The 16,415-nt window shown below is 51.5% G+C and overlaps 1 protein-coding gene across 1 annotated transcript; it reads left to right on the forward strand.

The window, feature by feature from the left end:
• The first annotated feature begins 332 nt into the window (after positions 1–332).
• GDPD2 (glycerophosphodiester phosphodiesterase domain containing 2) lies at positions 333–12,565 on the forward strand. The gene is made up of 16 exons (XM_090264979.1): positions 333–475; positions 2,034–2,144; positions 2,414–2,517; positions 2,784–2,877; positions 3,054–3,113; positions 3,371–3,469; positions 3,643–3,736; positions 3,882–4,027; positions 4,142–4,224; positions 4,336–4,486; positions 9,682–9,903; positions 10,116–10,264; positions 11,726–11,873; positions 12,001–12,083; positions 12,334–12,362; positions 12,448–12,565. Exons 2-16 carry the CDS (start codon positions 2,043–2,045, stop codon positions 12,498–12,500), a joined length of 1,617 nt encoding a protein of 538 aa, XP_090121105.1. The 5' UTR covers positions 333–475; positions 2,034–2,042; the 3' UTR covers positions 12,501–12,565.
• The last annotated feature ends 3,850 nt before the right edge of the window (positions 12,566–16,415 follow it).

Raw genomic sequence — 16,415 nt, forward strand, 5'->3', positions numbered from 1 at the left:
TCCTAGGGGGCTGGCTGGGCCCCTTCTCCTCTGCCAAGTTGCCAAGTTGTGGGGGGTCACCTCCCCCAGCTTCCCTCCCGCCTGCCAGTCCCCTCAGCCCTCTCTTCCCTGAGCCAGGACAAAGCCCCGGCAGTGACTGAGTGGAGCAGGAGGAGGGACAGAGGGATGGGGAAGGCTGCACAAAGGAATTCCTCACCCCAAAGCCCCCTGACTGGCGGCGTTAGCGAGTAAAGGAGCAGCAGATCTGCTGTCCCTCCCCGCCCCTCCCTCCCATCTTCCCACCCTAACTGGACACTGGCCAGAAAGCAGCTGCAGGCTCTCAGCGAAGCCAGCAGAGCCTCCTATAGGTGGCAACAGTGCCACCTGTTAGAGCAGCGGGGCTGAGTCAAGGACTGAAGAGGGAGGAGACACACAACTCGGAGAGGAGCTGAGAAGCAGCGCAGAGGAGAGCGCAAGAGTTGCTGCTGAGAAAAAGGTGTGAGGCCTCCGGGCGGGCTGCGGGCTACAGGTGGGAGCAGCGGGAGCAGCGGGTGGGCAGGCGGGCGGGCGGGTGGGCAGCGGCCGACCCCAGCCGGCAGGGATTGGACAGCACCCGTGCTCAGCTCCCCTGCCTGGGATTCTCAGGCTGCTCAGACCGGACCCCCTCCTCCAGGCAGCTCCTGGGGGGCCGGTGACACTCCGGCACTCTGGCAGGCGGTGCCTGGGGTACATGGGCAGGACCTGAGGGGGAGGCAGGAGGTACGGATGGGGCCCAGGGCTGGGTGCCGCAACCCAGGTCCCAGGGTGGGCAAGCAAGGCCTTCCTTCGGGATGCCTTTCTCCTGGGAGAGGGCTCGGAGAGCAGAGAGGCCTCCTTTCCCAGCCCCAGGGCCAGGCCCTCACCGCTGCATGCCCTACCCTACCGTCCTTTCCCAAGGCTGGCAAGCATAGGGCAAGGAAGGCAGTTTCGGGAGGAGCCACACCCTCCAGCCTTTTGGGAGCTCAGCGACCATGCGCTCCGCTAAGACTCCACAGCATCAGGAGAGCCCCAATGACAAGGGGTGGTGTCCCACTGAAGGCACACATTTGGGGTGTATTCAGGGGCTCCTTTACACACACCCAAAGTCACCAATAAACCCGTTTGCACTGCCAGCCACTAGTGCCCATGCGTGTACTGTGCTGGCACAAATCGCTCCCGGCTCCTTGACCAGCACCGTCTCACACCCAGCCTAGTTTGGGGATGAGTAAGCCAGCTCAGTGTCAGCCTGGCTGACAAGCACAAGGTACAGGGATCGCCTGTCCGAAGACATCCACACCACCCATACCTTTGCCCTATATTTGTTGCACTTTCACCCAAGGGACCTCAGGGTGGGAACCCTGAAGAGGGGGAGGCAGAGACTGGGTTCCTGGCTGGGGGTGGGGGATGGCTGGGCAGGAAGCGATGGGACTAGGGCAAGGGGGCTTGGACTTGCCACGTGTGTGTGGACAGGAAAAGAGTCCCTTCAAGGAGGCTGGGAGTGACTGACCCAGGCTGCCTACTGCCCTGTCTCCCTGTTATCGGCTGTGCCCCCTGCCCCATGGAAGGTGAAGACAGATCTTTTAGTCAGGGATTTGTGATGTGTGCATTCGGTATCCATAGCAAGTGGCCAACTAGCTAGGCCTCCGCCTCGCCCCAGGTCCCCAGTTGGAACTTCTGCTGCGGGTTACTCCTGATTCCCGTGGGGGAAGGCTCCTCTTCCTGGGGCTGTCCGGAGCTTCGCTTGATGTGACTGAACTTGCTGAATTTGAGTTTGCCCCGCCCCAGGCAGTTTCTCCCAAATCCCCACCCTGGGTGGGCAAGCGGTCTATTCCCAGGAGATACTGTCAGTGAGCAGAGATTGGGTGTTCCGCCTTGGGGCAAGAAGGTTGGACTTCGCAGGCGTCCCACTGACTGAGTATCCAGATTAAAGGGAAAGATAGATCCTGGAGATTGTCCCCCAGGCTCCTCACGGACACTGGGAGGGAGGCTGCCATCTGCCTTCTACTTCCCTGAAGGTGGGGTATCCCTTCCCCTAGGGCCTCACCATGGCGGAGTCTTCAGTCTGCTGCTCCACCTGGGCCCCCTGCCTCCACTGCCTGTACGGCTGCCACTGGAGGAAGTGCCCCACAGAGAGGAAAATCAGCCAGGTTGAGTAGGGATGGGGTGCGGTACAGGTCCCAGGCTGGGGCTGCTTGGAGGGGAGAAGGCCAAGGTGGCCAGTGGGGCAGCTGGGGGGCCGGGTGGGGGGGAGGGCTTTCTCTGCCCAGGAACAAACTCTCTCAAATATGGGAAGAGTTGCCTGCAGAGCAGAGCAGCCCGATCGATGCCTGGCAGGGAGCCCCCTTGAGCTGCCGCTCACTGGGGACCGAGCTGGAAGCGCGGATCTGCTGTGAGCTTCTGTCCTGCCCCTTTGCAGTGCGAATGCTTCTGGTTCGGCCTGCTCTCCCTCACCGTCATTTTCTGCCTGGGCTGGCTGTATGTCGGGCTCATCCTCCTCAACGACCTGCACAACTTCAATGAGTGTGTCACGGGCGCCCCCCACCCTGCCTCCGCGCCCTGGGACCCCTGGGTGCCCGGCCGCCCCCAGCCCTGCCCGGCCCTCCTGCTACCCAGCCTCCTTAGAAGGCCCCTCCGTGAGATCTCCGCAGTCCTCACAGCCCCTGGCCCTGTGAGGGGCTGTCCCTTCCTCCCCGCCAGTCCTCCGTCTGGGTCCACCCACCCCAACTCCCCTGAGGCCACTGCTAACACGCCTTCCTGCACCCAAGGGCCTCTCTCTCCTCCCACAGGTTCCTGTTTCGCAGCTGGGGACATTGGATGGACTGGTCCCTGGCGTTTATGATTTTAGTCTCCGTCCTGGTCACATACGCATCCCTGCTATTGGTGGGTCCAGGGTCAGGGGGTGCTGGCCTAACCCCCCCGCCTCAGCCCTTCCTTCCTTCTCAGCTCTACCCTGTCCCACTGTGGGGAGGGGAGGAGGGACACATCAGCCTGGGAAGCCCGCCTTAGTGACCCACGTCTCTCGGCGCCTCATTGCTCCCACTGCCCTCTGCCCCCAGCTCCTGGCTGTGCTCCTGCGGCTCTGTGGCCAGCCTCTGCATCTGCACTGTATCCACAAGGTAGACTGGGGACGGGAGCGGGCGGGAGAGGTGGCCCCTGGACCCAGCACTTGGCTGGCTACTGGCCAAGGACCTCACCATTTTATTCCCAGACTCACACTCAGGACCTAAGTGCAGTGCATGTTTGCTAAATGAAAGGAGGAAAGTGGGGGAGTCAGGGGAAGGGAATCGTCCTGTTCTCATGCAGTATGGGGCAGCCCAGGTGGCTATGAGCCGCGGGTTGATACAGAAGGCCTCATTCATCCCGGGTCCCCTAGGTGCTGCTGCTCCTTATTATACTTGTTGTGGCCGCTGGCTTTGCAGTACTGAACATCCAATGGCAGGAGGAGTTGCTTAGTTTACATCTGTCACTACAGGTGAGTGGCTGGCGGATGCCCAGTACCTGGGCGGGAGCTGTAGCCAGGGGTCACCCCAGGACCTAGCTTGCTCCCTGCTTCCCCAAGACTGCAAGTAGCTAGCTCTAAACTCCACCAGTCGGTCCTCCGAAGAGAGAGCGCGAAAAGCCCTCCTCACCAACTCTCGCCCACAGGCCACAGCCCCATTCCTTCACATTGGAGCTGTCATTTGCATTACCATCCTGGCCTGGCCTGTGGCGAATGCCTTCTACCGAATCCACCAAACAGGTGCCAACTGCGCTTCCCCGCACGCCTTCGCTGGCCACCACGCTTCAGCCTCCTGCTGCCCGAGTTCCTGCAACTGCCTTCCGCTCTCAGCCCCCAGAGCTCACCCAGTGCCCTTTCTCCATAGCCTGTCCCCCATTCACCACAGGTTACAAGATGGCGCTACTGTTCCTATTTGCTGGGTTTGTCCTGGTCATCTACCTGTTCCCCCTATGCATCTCGTCACCCTGTATCATGGAACCCAGACACTTAACAGCCAAGCCTGCGCTGGTGGGGCACCGGGGGGCCCCCATGGTGAGTTTGGGGCAGAACGCACGGGCAAGGCAGGGAGAGTCTGCAGCAGTCAGGCCTGTGGGCTCCCAGGCTCCCACCCTCCCCTGCGACCTCCTCACCCAGTCCCTTTCCCAGCTGGCCCCGGAGAACACCCTGATGTCGCTGAGGAAGACAGCTGAATGTGGAGCCGCTGTATTCGAGACCGATGTCATGGTCAGGTGAGGGGAATGGGGGGCAGGAGGAGTGGGGTGCCAACAGGCACAGCGGGGGAACTCCAGAAACGGGAGCAGCCTCAGAGCTCCACCCTCTGACACCCCTTGTGCCCTCAGCTCCGATGGGGTCCCCTTCCTCATGCATGATGAGCGCCTGAGCAGAACCACAGATGTGGCCTCCGTGTTTCCAACGCGCGTCACGGAGCACAGCAGCACCTTCTCCTGGGCAGAACTGAAGAGCCTCAATGCCGGGACCTGGTTCCTAAAGGTGAGGACAGCGTCAGTCCTGTCCCTGGGGACAGACAGCCACCTGCAGGCTCACTCAGAGCAGATTTCTTTCTTTGATAAGCACTTGCTGAGCAATTGGTATACAGTCACCATTCTCAGGCCACTCCCTCCTAGTAAATAAAAAAGAGAGCTTGGGAAGCAGGTTATCGGGATATGAAACCCAGAGAGATGGTGCTGTTGTTACTGAGGACAGAGGTCACTGTCCGGCAGGGAGGCTGTGGAACAGGGTCTGGCAAAGTTTCTCAGGAGAGGACACCTGAGCGGTTTTCAAGACGGACAAGGCAGGAACTGAGAAGTCTGGTCAGAGGCAGGAGCATGGCTAATGCCCAGAAGTATGAAGAAGCATTTTCAGGGGACACAAAGTGGCTTGGTGGCACCCAGAGATAAAACTCATGGAGGCAGTGGGAAGGGAGACTGGAGAGGGGAGCAGAGGGTTGGTCTTGGAGGGCTTTGAATGGGAGGCCCAGACACGTGGACTTCAGTCCTGCAGGTGATGGAATCCATTGCAAAGGATACTTTATTTTTTTTTCAATTCCTTTTGTCCTTGTAAGAAACGAAATCAGAGCAATAACCTAAAAATGGAAAACTCTCTCATAATTCACCCCCCCCCCAAGATAGTCACTGTCAACAGCTGGTATCATATCCATATACACATATGTTTATATACATACAGATATATGCACACACACACACCTATATACACTTTTCGTTTTGCACAAATAGGACCACTTCACATATTCTTTTACAACTTTCTTTTTTTATTGTATTTTTCTGTTACCACTTATCCTTCTTTATATCACCCTCTCCCTTCTGCAGTCACCACACTGTTGTCCACATCCAGGGTTTCTTTTTCCTTTTCACTTCATCCCTCTGCCTCCTAACCTCACCCCCAGAGCTGTCATCCACTCTCCATCTACAAGTCTGTCTCTGTGTTGCTTGTTAGTTCAATTTGTTCATTAGCTTCCACATAGGAGTGAAGTCATATGGTATTTGTCTTTCTCTGACTGGCTTATTTCACTCAGCATAATGTTCTCCAGGTCTATCCATGTCGTCGCAAAGGGTAAAATTTCCTTCTTTTCTACAATCACCTAGTATTCCATTGGGTAAATATACCACAGCTTTTTTATCCACTCATCTACAGATGGGCACTTGGGCTGCTTCCAGATCTTAGCTATTGTAAATAGTGCTGCAGTGAACCTACGGGTGCATATATTCTAGTGTTTCAGGTTTCTCCGCATAAATTCCCAGAAGTGGAATTACTAAGTCATAAAACAGTTCCATTTTTAATTTTTTGAGGTAACTCCGTACTGTTTCCACAGTGGCTGCACCGGTCTGCATTCCCACCAGCAGTGCACTAGGGTTCCCTTTTCTCCACTCCATGCCAGCACTTGTTGGTTGATTTATTTATGTTAGTATTCTAGCAGGTATGAAGGGATATCTCATTGTGGTTTTAATTTGCATTTCTCTGGTGATTAGTGAAGCTGAGCATCTTTCCATATATCTATCGGCCATCTGTATGTCCTCTTTGGAGAAGTGTCTATTCAGGCCCTCTGTCCATTTTTTAATTGGGTTTTAATTGGCCTTTTTTTTTTAGGTGTTGAGTTATATGACTGCTTTATAAATTTCAGATATTAATCCCTTATCAGATGTATCACTGGTGAATATGTCCTTCCATTCAGTGGGTTGTCTTTTCATTTTGTTGGTAGTTTCCTTTGCTGTACAAAAACTTTTTAGTTTGCTGTAGTCCCATTTGTTTGTTTGTTTTCCTTGCCCAAAGGGACATATCAGAAAAACTGTTGCTATGAAAAATGTCCGAGATTTTACTGCTTATGTTTTCTTCTAGGATTTTTATGCTTTTGAGTCTGACATTTAAGTCTAAGCCATTTTGAGTTTATTCTTGCATATGGTGTGAGAAGGTGGGCTTGTTTCATTTTTTTGCACGTATCTGTCCAATTTTCCCAACACCATCTATTAAAATTATTTTTATTATTGTTCTCTTACAGTTGTCCCATTTTCCCCCCATTGCTCTCCTCTGCCCTGCCCACACCAGCCCCTCTCCCACAGTCAGTCCCCACCCTCTTGTGCATGTCCATGGGTCATTTATATTAGTTCCTTGACTAGACCCTTCCCCTTCTTTCCTCCCTTCTCCCCCTCCCCCTCCATCCTCCTCCCTGGCCACTGTCAGTCTGTTCCCTGTTTCCATGCCTCTGGTTCTATTTTGCTCACTTGTTTGTTTTGTTCATTAGGTTCCTGTCATAGGTGAGACCATATGGTATTTGTCTTTCAACCCTTGGCTTTTTTCACTAAGCATAATACTCTCTAGTTCCATCCATGCTGTTTTAAAAGGCAGGAGTTCCTTCTTTCTCTCTGCTGCATAGTATTCCATTGCCCAACACCATTTATTGAATAGACTATATTTAGACCATTGTATGTTCTTGCCTCCTTTGTCCAATATTACTTAACCATAAAGGTGTTGTTAGGTGTTTGCCCTGAGAAGGGAGGAGTCTGGTGGACCAGTTCAAAGACTTTATTGAGGGATGTTCAAGCAGGCGGCTGAGTCCCGAGCAGACTGCAGTGTCAAGGGAAGGGATAGAGGGATTTTTTAAGGGCGTGGAGCAGGCCCTCAGGGGGGCTGAGTCACCCTGCTGGTTGGCTTCAGAGTCCAGGGTGTAAGTATTTGCAAAACAACAATGCCCTCTGATTAGGGATGGCTGTTTGGCAACAGAAAGTCCAGGAGATTTATGGACCTTGTTTCTGGGAAATGCTCAAGGAGGAGGGAAACCAGGTCTCAGCAGGATGCTGGCAGCTATGCCTCAGTTGCCTCTGATAATAGGGAACCTTGTGATCGGGTGCAGGGCCCGTGACGCAGACCCCCTTTGTTTCAGCACAGATGGTGGCTCAGGTCCTGCGTGACTGCAGGCCACAGTTCCTGAGAACAAAGTGACCACGGGCCTGTTTTGCAAGGCCTGACTCAGGTCGAAGGTCATAGGGCAGGCAACATGGGATCTCTGGCCCTAACAGGTGTGGGTTTATTTTTGGGCTCTTTATTCTGTTCCATTGGTCTATGTGTCTGTTTTTATGTCAGCTCTAGGCTGTTTTGATTACTATTGATTTATAATATAGTTTGATATCAGGTAGCATGATTCCTCCAACTTACTTCTTTTTCAAAATTGCTGTGGCTATTCGTCATCTTTTTGGTTCCTTATACATTTTTGTAATATTTGTTCTAGGTCTGGAAAATACGCCATTGGAATCTTGATAGAAATTGCATTGAATCTATAGAGTGCTTTGGGTAGTATGGACATTGTAATGATGTTAATTCTTCCTATCCATGAGCACAGTATATGCTTCCACTTGTTTTACCTTCAATTTCTTTCTTCCAGTGTCTTATAATTTTCTGAGTACAGTTCTTTTACATCCTTGATTACATTTATTCCTAGGTATTTTGTTTTTTTGATGCAATTGTAAATGGGATGTTTTCTGAGTTTCTCTTTCTGATAGTTTATTACAGGTGTATTAAAATGCAATTAATATCTGGCTATTTATTTTGTACTCTGTTACTTTACTGAATTCATTGATCAGTTCTAGTAGTTTTTGATGGAATCTTTAGGGTTCTCTATATACAGTCATGTCATCTGCAAATAATAACAGTTCTGCTTCTTCCTTCCCAATTTGGATGCCTTTTATTTCTTCTTGTCTGATGGCTGTGGCTAGGACTTGCAGTAGTATGCTGAATAAGTGGAGAAAGCAGACATCCCTGTCTTGTTCCTGATCTTAAGGGAAACGCTTGTAGTTTTTGCCATCGAGTACGATGTTAGCTGTAGGTTTTGTATATATTGCTTTTATTATGTTGAGGTATGTTCCCTCTATTTCCACTTTGCTGAGAGTTTTTACCATAAATGAGTGCTGAATTTTATCAAATGCTTTTTCTGCATCTGTTGATATGATCGTGTGATTTTTATCTGCATTTTATGTGGTGTATCACATTTATTGATATGTGGATATTGTACCAACCTTGCATCCCCAGAATAAATCCCACCTGATCATGGTGTATGATCTTTTTAATGTGCTGCTGGATCTGGTTTGCTAATATTTTGTTCAGGATTTTAGCATCTGCATTCATCAGGGATATTGGTCTATAATTTTCTTTCTTTGTAGTGTCTTTACCTGGGTTCGGAATTAGGCTAGTGCTTGCTTCCTAAAATGAGCTTTGGTCATTTTGAAGGACATTTTCACTGGATATTAAATTCACTGTTGTGATTTTTCCCCATAACTTTAAAGATGTCATTCCTGGCATACATTATAGTTAAGAAGTAAAATATAATTTTGATATGGGGGGGCGGTGTTCTTGTTGCTTTTCTGAAGGAATAGGTATTTAGAAGTCCTTACTATGACATTCCAAAGTGCTTCTTGTGTATCTCATTTGCATTATCCAGAGGGGAAATTTTCACCTGCCTTCCAGACAGGTCCTGTGGCATAAAGTATTTCTAACACTACCTGGTACATAGTAAATACTTAATAAGTGTTAGAGAGCTTCCTTCTTTCGGGTCAGTGATTCTGAGGTAAAGTCATTTGTTGATTGCAAGGGGAGGAGAGGAGAGGGGCCCAGGTTTGGCATAGCCTCTAGGAGAAATAGAGGAGGGAGCAAATCAAGGACAAGTAAAAGGATAGCTAAATGGCACTAGAGTGAAAAACAGGACTGCAGCGCCAAAAGTCCACATGGTAGGCTCCCCCCCGCCCCCCGCCAGGGGGAGGGGCGCAGGAGGCAGGCGATTGTAGAATTAAATCAGATTTTGGGATCTGTAGAGCACATGGGTCAGGAAAGTTGTTGACCATGCTGTGGAAGAGTAGTTCAAGCTGTGGAGGGGCCATGGGTCGAGGATGTACATGCAGCCAGAACGCTGCTGATGTACTGGGAGGAAACCAAGGGGTCAAGATCCCAGAGGTCTCCACGAGACCAAAAAGAAAGTATAGTGGGGGAGAGGAAGTTAAGAAATTGGGCGGATAGGAGGTTGGGGTCACAGATTAAGGTATTAGAGGGTCTGGGAAAAGCCATCATTTGAGGAAAGAAAGACCCTGGCTGGACACCAAGTTGGGGAATGAGTAAGATGGTGAGGATGGGGCAATGGCGGAAAGGCTTCTTCTGGTTCTGAAATCATTTTCCTATTCTTATAGAGGCCACCCTTCTGGGAGGCCAAGAAGCTCTCAGACCCTGATCGGAAAGAGGCTGAGAATCAGAGAATACCAACACTGGAAGAGCTATTGAAGGAAGCTGCAGTCCTCAACCTCTCCGTTATGTTTGACTTGCGCCGCCCCCCACAAAACCACACATTCCATGACACTTTTGTGATCCAGACATTGGAGACCGTGCTGAATTCAAGGGTGTCTCAAGACATGGTGATGTTGCCAGGATCCCAAGCGCCCTTCCTTCACCATGCTCCCCACTGCCTTCCCTAGGCCATGGTGATAATGTTGAGCTGCCCCTGCCCCAGGGCCCCACCCCAGTGCACGCATGTAGCCAATTCTGTAGTCAAACCGCTGTGCTCTTCCCCTGCCCCTAAAGTCCCCGGGCCTTCCCCAACTTTATGCTCATCCTCCTTAAACCACAGGTCCTTTGGCTCCCGGATGAGGATCGGACCATTGTCCAACAACAGGCACCTGGAATGCGCCAGATATATGGACATCAGGGAGTCAACACAACCGAGAGGCCCCTGTTGCTCAACCTCCCCTATCAGGACCTGCCACAGTTGGATATAAAGTGAGTGCCAGCGGGAAGGAGCCCCAAGGGTCACGTGCATCCTAATGGCAGGGAAAAGCCAGTGCAGGAATGGCAGAGACTATTCACTCATTCACTTATACAGCAAATATTTATCAAACACTTGCTATGTGTCAGGCACTGTTATTGCAGGCTTTGGGCATACAAGTAAAAGAGAAAGACCATAAAGCACTGAACAAAATATATGCATGTCAGGCACCAATCAGTGATATGAAGACGATAAGATGGGGAGATGCAATAGAGCAATTGGGGTTGGCAGTGAGGGGCCAGGGAGGGGCCACATCAGGAACGATGGTTAAAGGCGTGGTATCTGGGCTGAGACCTGACGGGTCACAGGAGCAAACAATGAGAAGGGCTGCAGAAGGTGAGCAAGGGGGAGGCAAGGCCAGACAGGTAGGCAGGGGCCAAATTGGGTAGGGCCTTGTGGGCCATGAGAAGGATTTGCGCTTTCATTCTACACAAAAGAGATAAGGACAAGAGAGGGCAGATATAAGGGAGACATTGGAGAGAGTCACAGGTGTGAGCTGGAACCCCAAAGCTGACCCAGCCAGTAAATATGATGAACCTCCAAGCATTCCACTGTGGACTGAATGACAGCCCAGTTACCATAAGTATTTCAAGGGCTTTTCCCCCAGGTTGTCACCAGGGAGGGAGATACGGCATTGGATTTGGCCCTCGCCTTAGTATTATCCTGGTCAGCATCGACTGCTGATCACGTTTTTAAAAACTCTGGATTGGCCATGAATACACCCATGATGAAATGAAGGCCCTGAAATGCCTAAACACTCAGACGTGATGAGCCAAATGTATCAAGATGAACTGCAACAGGGATAGATGTAAAGGCCTATATTTGGGGCCCAAGAGAAGAGACACTGGCTTCAGCAGGAACATGTGAAAAAGGCCAGGGCTTTGAACGGTGTGCATAACAAGTCATCGGTGACACCTCATGTTGCCAAAATTAGCCTGGCCTGGGTTGCCTTCGTTCAGGAAGGGTTTGGCTCCACTCAAAAGCTGTGCATGCCGCCTGGATAGCATGTGCAGCTGCAGACCCCATACTTTGGAAGGAACATTGATACATTGCAGTAAAACCAGATTAAGGAATTGATAAGCCAGGTTCCAAGCCCCAGCTGAAGGAACTGTGGCTGTTGGGCCTATAAAAGAGAAGACGCAGGGGGATGTGGTGACTCTTCCTCAGGCCTCTGAAGGGCTGTCATGGGACAAAGAGGAGAGACGTTTGTGTGACCCCAGACAGGAAAGCTAGGAATCCACCGAAAGACAGAGTTCAGCTCTGCAGAGAAAAATCACTTTTGGTCAGGGGCTGCCAAGCAAAGGTGGAACTGGTAGCTCCTTGGCTGTGACACTGTAGATTCAAGCCAGACAGGAGCTGCTTCCCGTGCCTTGTGTTCCATGATTCTGCATGTCCTCTGTTTTTTATCTCCATAGGGCACTGCATGAGGATAACGTCTCGGTGAACCTATTTGTAGTGAACAGGCCCTGGCTCTTCTCCCTCCTCTGGTGTGCAGGGGTGGATTCCGTCACCACCAATGACTGCCAACTCCTGCAGCAGATGCGTTACCCCATCTGGCTTTTTGTAAGGGCTCCGACACTGTCACCCCTCCCTGCTTCTCTTTAACCCTATCCCTCGCTTCCTTACCTTCCCCCCATATACCGCCTTTGGGGCTCTGGCCACCTACAGGGGCCTTTTCTTATTCCCACAGGCCCCTCAAACCTACCTAATGATGTGGATCCTCACCAACTGTGTCTCCGCCCTGCTGATATTGTGGCCGTTTTTCCTCCGCAGGTGAGTTCTTTGTGCCTTAGGCTTTCTGGATCTTTATTCTCCCCAGGGTCCTGGTGATAGGGCTGATTCAGATTCATATATGCTGCCTGGGGCTTGGGGTTGGGTCTGTTTGGTTCCTTTGAAATTCTTAGATTCTTCCTTGGACACCAAAGGGGCTTGAACCTGGGAAAAGCATTCTGGGGAGAGCCAGGGTCAAAAGGTTGTGCTTGAACCTGGCTGAACTCACAATGGGAAGCTTTTCTCCCTATAGGAGATGTGCTAAGAAGAGAGCGAGAACTGGTAAGAACCTTCTCCCCTCACCTCATTTTTCTTGTCTGTTACATTTCCCGTTAGTCATCCTCACCATGCCTCCTCCTCTCTCCAGGCTTAGAAACAGCTGTGCTGCTGACCCAGATCAACAATATCAGAAGGGAGTGAATGCCCTGCCCTGTGCCCCCACCAGTTCACATCTGCCAACAGCAAGGAAGGGAGAATGGCTGAAGTGGAATGTTGGTGGTGTCGAGGTCAGGCGAACTTTGCCAACAGGTTTTGAACTATGGGCACCCTCTTCCCAAATGGTGGACGTGCCGTGGTATACACTCCCCTTCAGATTTTGACCTAACATGAAATGTTCTAGAACAGAGGACATTACCAAGGTCATGTTTCAGACTTGTATGCACCAGTTCCTGTGTAGAAGGGCGTGTCAAGGGTGGGACAGTGTGGCACAGTGAATGCAGGAGATGGCAACGTGGCTTTCCTGGAGAACCGTGAGATGAGAAAGACACCAATCCCACTCCACTCACTGTCTCCCTCAGCACCTGTAGTTGAGCTGCTGTCCCACCTAGCGGCTGGAGACTGAAGAGACCATCTAGACATGTAATCCTGTATCTACAGATGGCTCTTTGATGCTTCCGGCCTTTTTTTATTAATCCTATCTCTTAATAAACATTTTGCATATATTTTATTGATGATGTTGTTACAGTAGTCGCATTTTTTTTCCTTTGCTCCCCTCTGCCCAGTACCCCCACACCCCCTTCTCTTAATAAATTTTATTTCCATTTGGCCACAGTCTCATCTTTTCAGCACCAGGGCGGGGCAGGGGATGCACCCTCCATCCAGACTTGCATGTGACATAACAATGAGAGGTCATCATAGAGAGGCATATAGGTTGGAGGTAGGAGTAGGACCCCTTGAAGTAAGGAAGAGCTGCGAAAGGGAAGCAGGAGAGCCATCTCCACGGGAGGCGGTCCGGGTGGCCCAAGGCAGAGTAGCTTTGTAGCTCCACCTTGTGGTGACCTGCCCCAAGAGGAGGGCCGCGTCGGTCATCACCTAGAAGTGTTTGCTGAATGACATCTGTTTCACCTGCCAGTTAGGGACCTGTGTCCTTGGCTCTGGACCCTGAGGGCACAGTCCAATTTCCACAAGTTTTCGCTTCCCTGGGCTGCGCGTAGGATCTGATTCCCCGGCCTGCCTTTCCCTCGAGGAGCAAGTTCCCCAGTGTGTTTGCTGTTCGTGAGTGCCTGGACTAAACAGTTTAGGTGAGTGGCTCGGAGCTGACCGAGAATAAGGAGTCTGATAGAAGTGGGTGGGGAGAAGGCAAAAAGGGGAACAGGATGGGGACCTGTGGTTGACTCTTCGGTCCCCTACTGCACAGCATTCGCCCGAGTTTGTGTCTCCACACAACAGGAAACGAATGATGGCTCTGGCGAGTTCAGGAGATTCAGTTTCCCATTCCTCCCCTCTCGCCAACACTGGGACCTGGGGCAGCACTAGCACCTCGGAGGAAGCCCCTTCTCGGTCGCAGGAAAGCCCCGGGAACTACAATTCCCAGGATGCCCCTGCTACTTCCGGTCTCTCATTGAAATGGACAGAGGCAAGTTTGAATTTGTGTTCCCGCCCCGCTCCTCGGGGACCCCGCCCCTTCCCCTCTCGCTGCCCCACGCTCCCTGCACACACATGCACATACACGCGCACACATACACACACAGGCAGCCGTCGGCGCCAACATACCTGGCCTGCAGCTGGCGCCTTGGGCTGGGGACAGCGTGGGGCGCGCCGTCAGGGACAGGCACTCAGGAAGCGCGCCACGTCGAGTCTTCCCGGGGCCTTCGCCGCCTGCTACCCGGCAGGTCTCTTTCACACGCTACCTTTCTGGACTGTAATGCCCTTACTCTTGCCAGTTCCTGATCCTGCCCCTCAGTCAGGCCGACTCACGGTTTCAGCTCTGGGGTACCCAACCTGTCAAGGTATTGATGGCTCTCACGTTTGAGCATGTATCTCCTCTCCCCATCCCGACTCTTCTGTCCCCTCCCAGTCGCCCAGCCTCACCGCCCTGCAGCTTCTTCTTCCCCTTCCCTTCTGACCTAACCACGACTACCTCCAGGGTCTCCAGCCTCCCCGCTTCCTGAAGCGCCACTCCCTGGCTCTCAGCTGCAGTCCTCCTACCCTAGCTTCCAGAACCCAGACAGAATTCAGGACCCAGCCCCAACCCCTAACCCCTGGCCCCTAGCCTTGGGTATCCAGCCCTGAGCCTGCCACTGCAAATCCTTACTCTCTTCCCAGGAGAATTGGACAGCACACTTAAGCTCTGTGAGGCCCTGGACTGGAGACTGAAGCTGACAAAAAGTTGAGGGCAGAGGGACAGGGAGAGCTACCCATTGGGGTTCAGGTGGAGCTACTCTCAGTTATTTTTAGCTGCTGACTCGCAGCTTCTGGCATCTGGGTTTGGGGCAACCAGACTGGGCTAGGGGGCTATTAATAGAGCTGAGCCAGTCACAACCCAGTTCTGTTTGGAAGCACATGGAGCAAGGAGCCTCCCCCTGCCATCATGCCCTGTGCAGGTGTTGTGGACTGGGGCAGTGGCTGGAGCAGTACCTCTTTGACTGACGGTGTCTTAGTGTGGTATCTCTACCTTGCAACTCTTGAGGGAAAGCCCACCATGAGATTCCTGGGCACAGCTCTCCACTACACTTGCAATGGTTTGAGCTCTACTGCAATGATGCTCCAGTTTTACTAGGTGAGAGTGAAGAAACGAGTCCCAAAGGGGAGGGACTGTCGTGGCCATGGCCTTGGCCTGCCTAGACCTACTCCTGGTTCAGAATGCTAGGTGACTAGGAGAAAAGCTGTGGATTTCTGGTCCTGAAAGGCTCTCATGAGGATAGGGTATGCAGCATGGTGGGAGCAGAGAGGGAAGGCACAGAGCCAGAAGTTTGCGAGCCCCAAACCAGACACAGCAGTGGGAAGTGGCCTAATTCTTTGTTTACCACCCTCTCATTCTTCTTTTTATTTTTTCCTCTCTTATTAGGCTCTGTCCCTACTCACAGGGGTCAACAGACCTCAGAATCTCTCTCTGCTCCATAGAGAAAACTAATTCAGGAAAGCTAGTGAGAAATTTGTCCCCACCACAGTAGGAATGATCCTTTATATATGGGCATTCCTAAGAGGCCTTTTTACTTTAATGAGCTAAAGTAGCAGTTCCCTAATTTATACATTGGGAATAGTGGGGAAATCTTGATACTTTACTGGGCTAATCACCCAAATTATTCCCCCCTATGCCCAATTGGCTAGAATTCCCATAGACCAAGGATGCAAACCCACAGCAATGCCCCCTCCTCGCAAACCAGAAACTTCTGCTTTCAGCGCCCCCAGATTCTGGCTCCCAGGTGAAACCAGGTGGCTTTGGGGCAAGGGAGATTGTTCCTCCACATACAAAAACTGGGGCCACCCAATGAAGCTCTACTTTGAAGAATGAGCCCAGATATTCAGACAGCAGCGGGCTGTGCTCTCCAGCTCCACTAATGTACTGAGGGCGCTTGAGACACGGTGGATGGGATGAGAAATGGTCTCCCTCCTCCTCCTCAATTCCTTCCCGTACTCATCCATTGCCGCGGTCTGAGACGGCCTTGCGGTTGCCTAGCAACCACAGTGCCTGCCAGGGCGAGGGGCTTCTTTCGACCTCTAGGGGGCGCCTGTCTTCCAGGGGCCTGAGGCTCTAGCAGTTGGGAAGGGGTTTCAAGCGTCAAAGTATTTCAGGGTTCCCAACCCAGTCCAGTCTGAGTCTGGGAGAAGGTCACTATGAATCTCAAAGGATTTTACTCAGGTTCATTAAAAATGAAAAGGCGAGAAAGAGAAAACCAGTCAATGGGGTGTGGGGAGGATAGTTTGACCCTCTCCATTTACTCCAGACTTAGCAATGCTTATTGTTCAATCAGAGCAGTTCAGAGGGCCCAGGCTATATATAGGTTTTTGTTTTTTTTTTATTTTTTTATTTTTATTTTTTTCTGAACCATTTTTAGTAAGAAAAAGAGTCTAGCACTCTATATTGACAAACTGCTGAGCATATAAAAGACTTTA

This window comes from Furipterus horrens, unplaced genomic scaffold (assembly GCF_987537825.1).
Source record: "Furipterus horrens unplaced genomic scaffold, mFurHor1.1.pri manual_scaffold_17, whole genome shotgun sequence".
In the NCBI taxonomy this organism is placed as follows: domain Eukaryota; kingdom Metazoa; phylum Chordata; class Mammalia; order Chiroptera; family Furipteridae; genus Furipterus; species Furipterus horrens.

Excerpts from the sequence above, each read along its gene's own strand:
- GDPD2 (XM_090264979.1), top strand. The coding sequence starts at position 2,043 with ATGGCGGAGTCTTCAGTCTGCTGCTCCACCTGGGCCCCCTGCCTCCAC. Across the intron at positions 2,145-2,413 it reads CAGAGAGGAAAATCAGCCAG|TGCGAATGCTTCTGGTTCGG; the intron begins GTTGAGTAGGGA and ends GCCCCTTTGCAG. Across the intron at positions 4,028-4,141 it reads GGCACCGGGGGGCCCCCATG|CTGGCCCCGGAGAACACCCT; the intron begins GTGAGTTTGGGG and ends TCCCTTTCCCAG.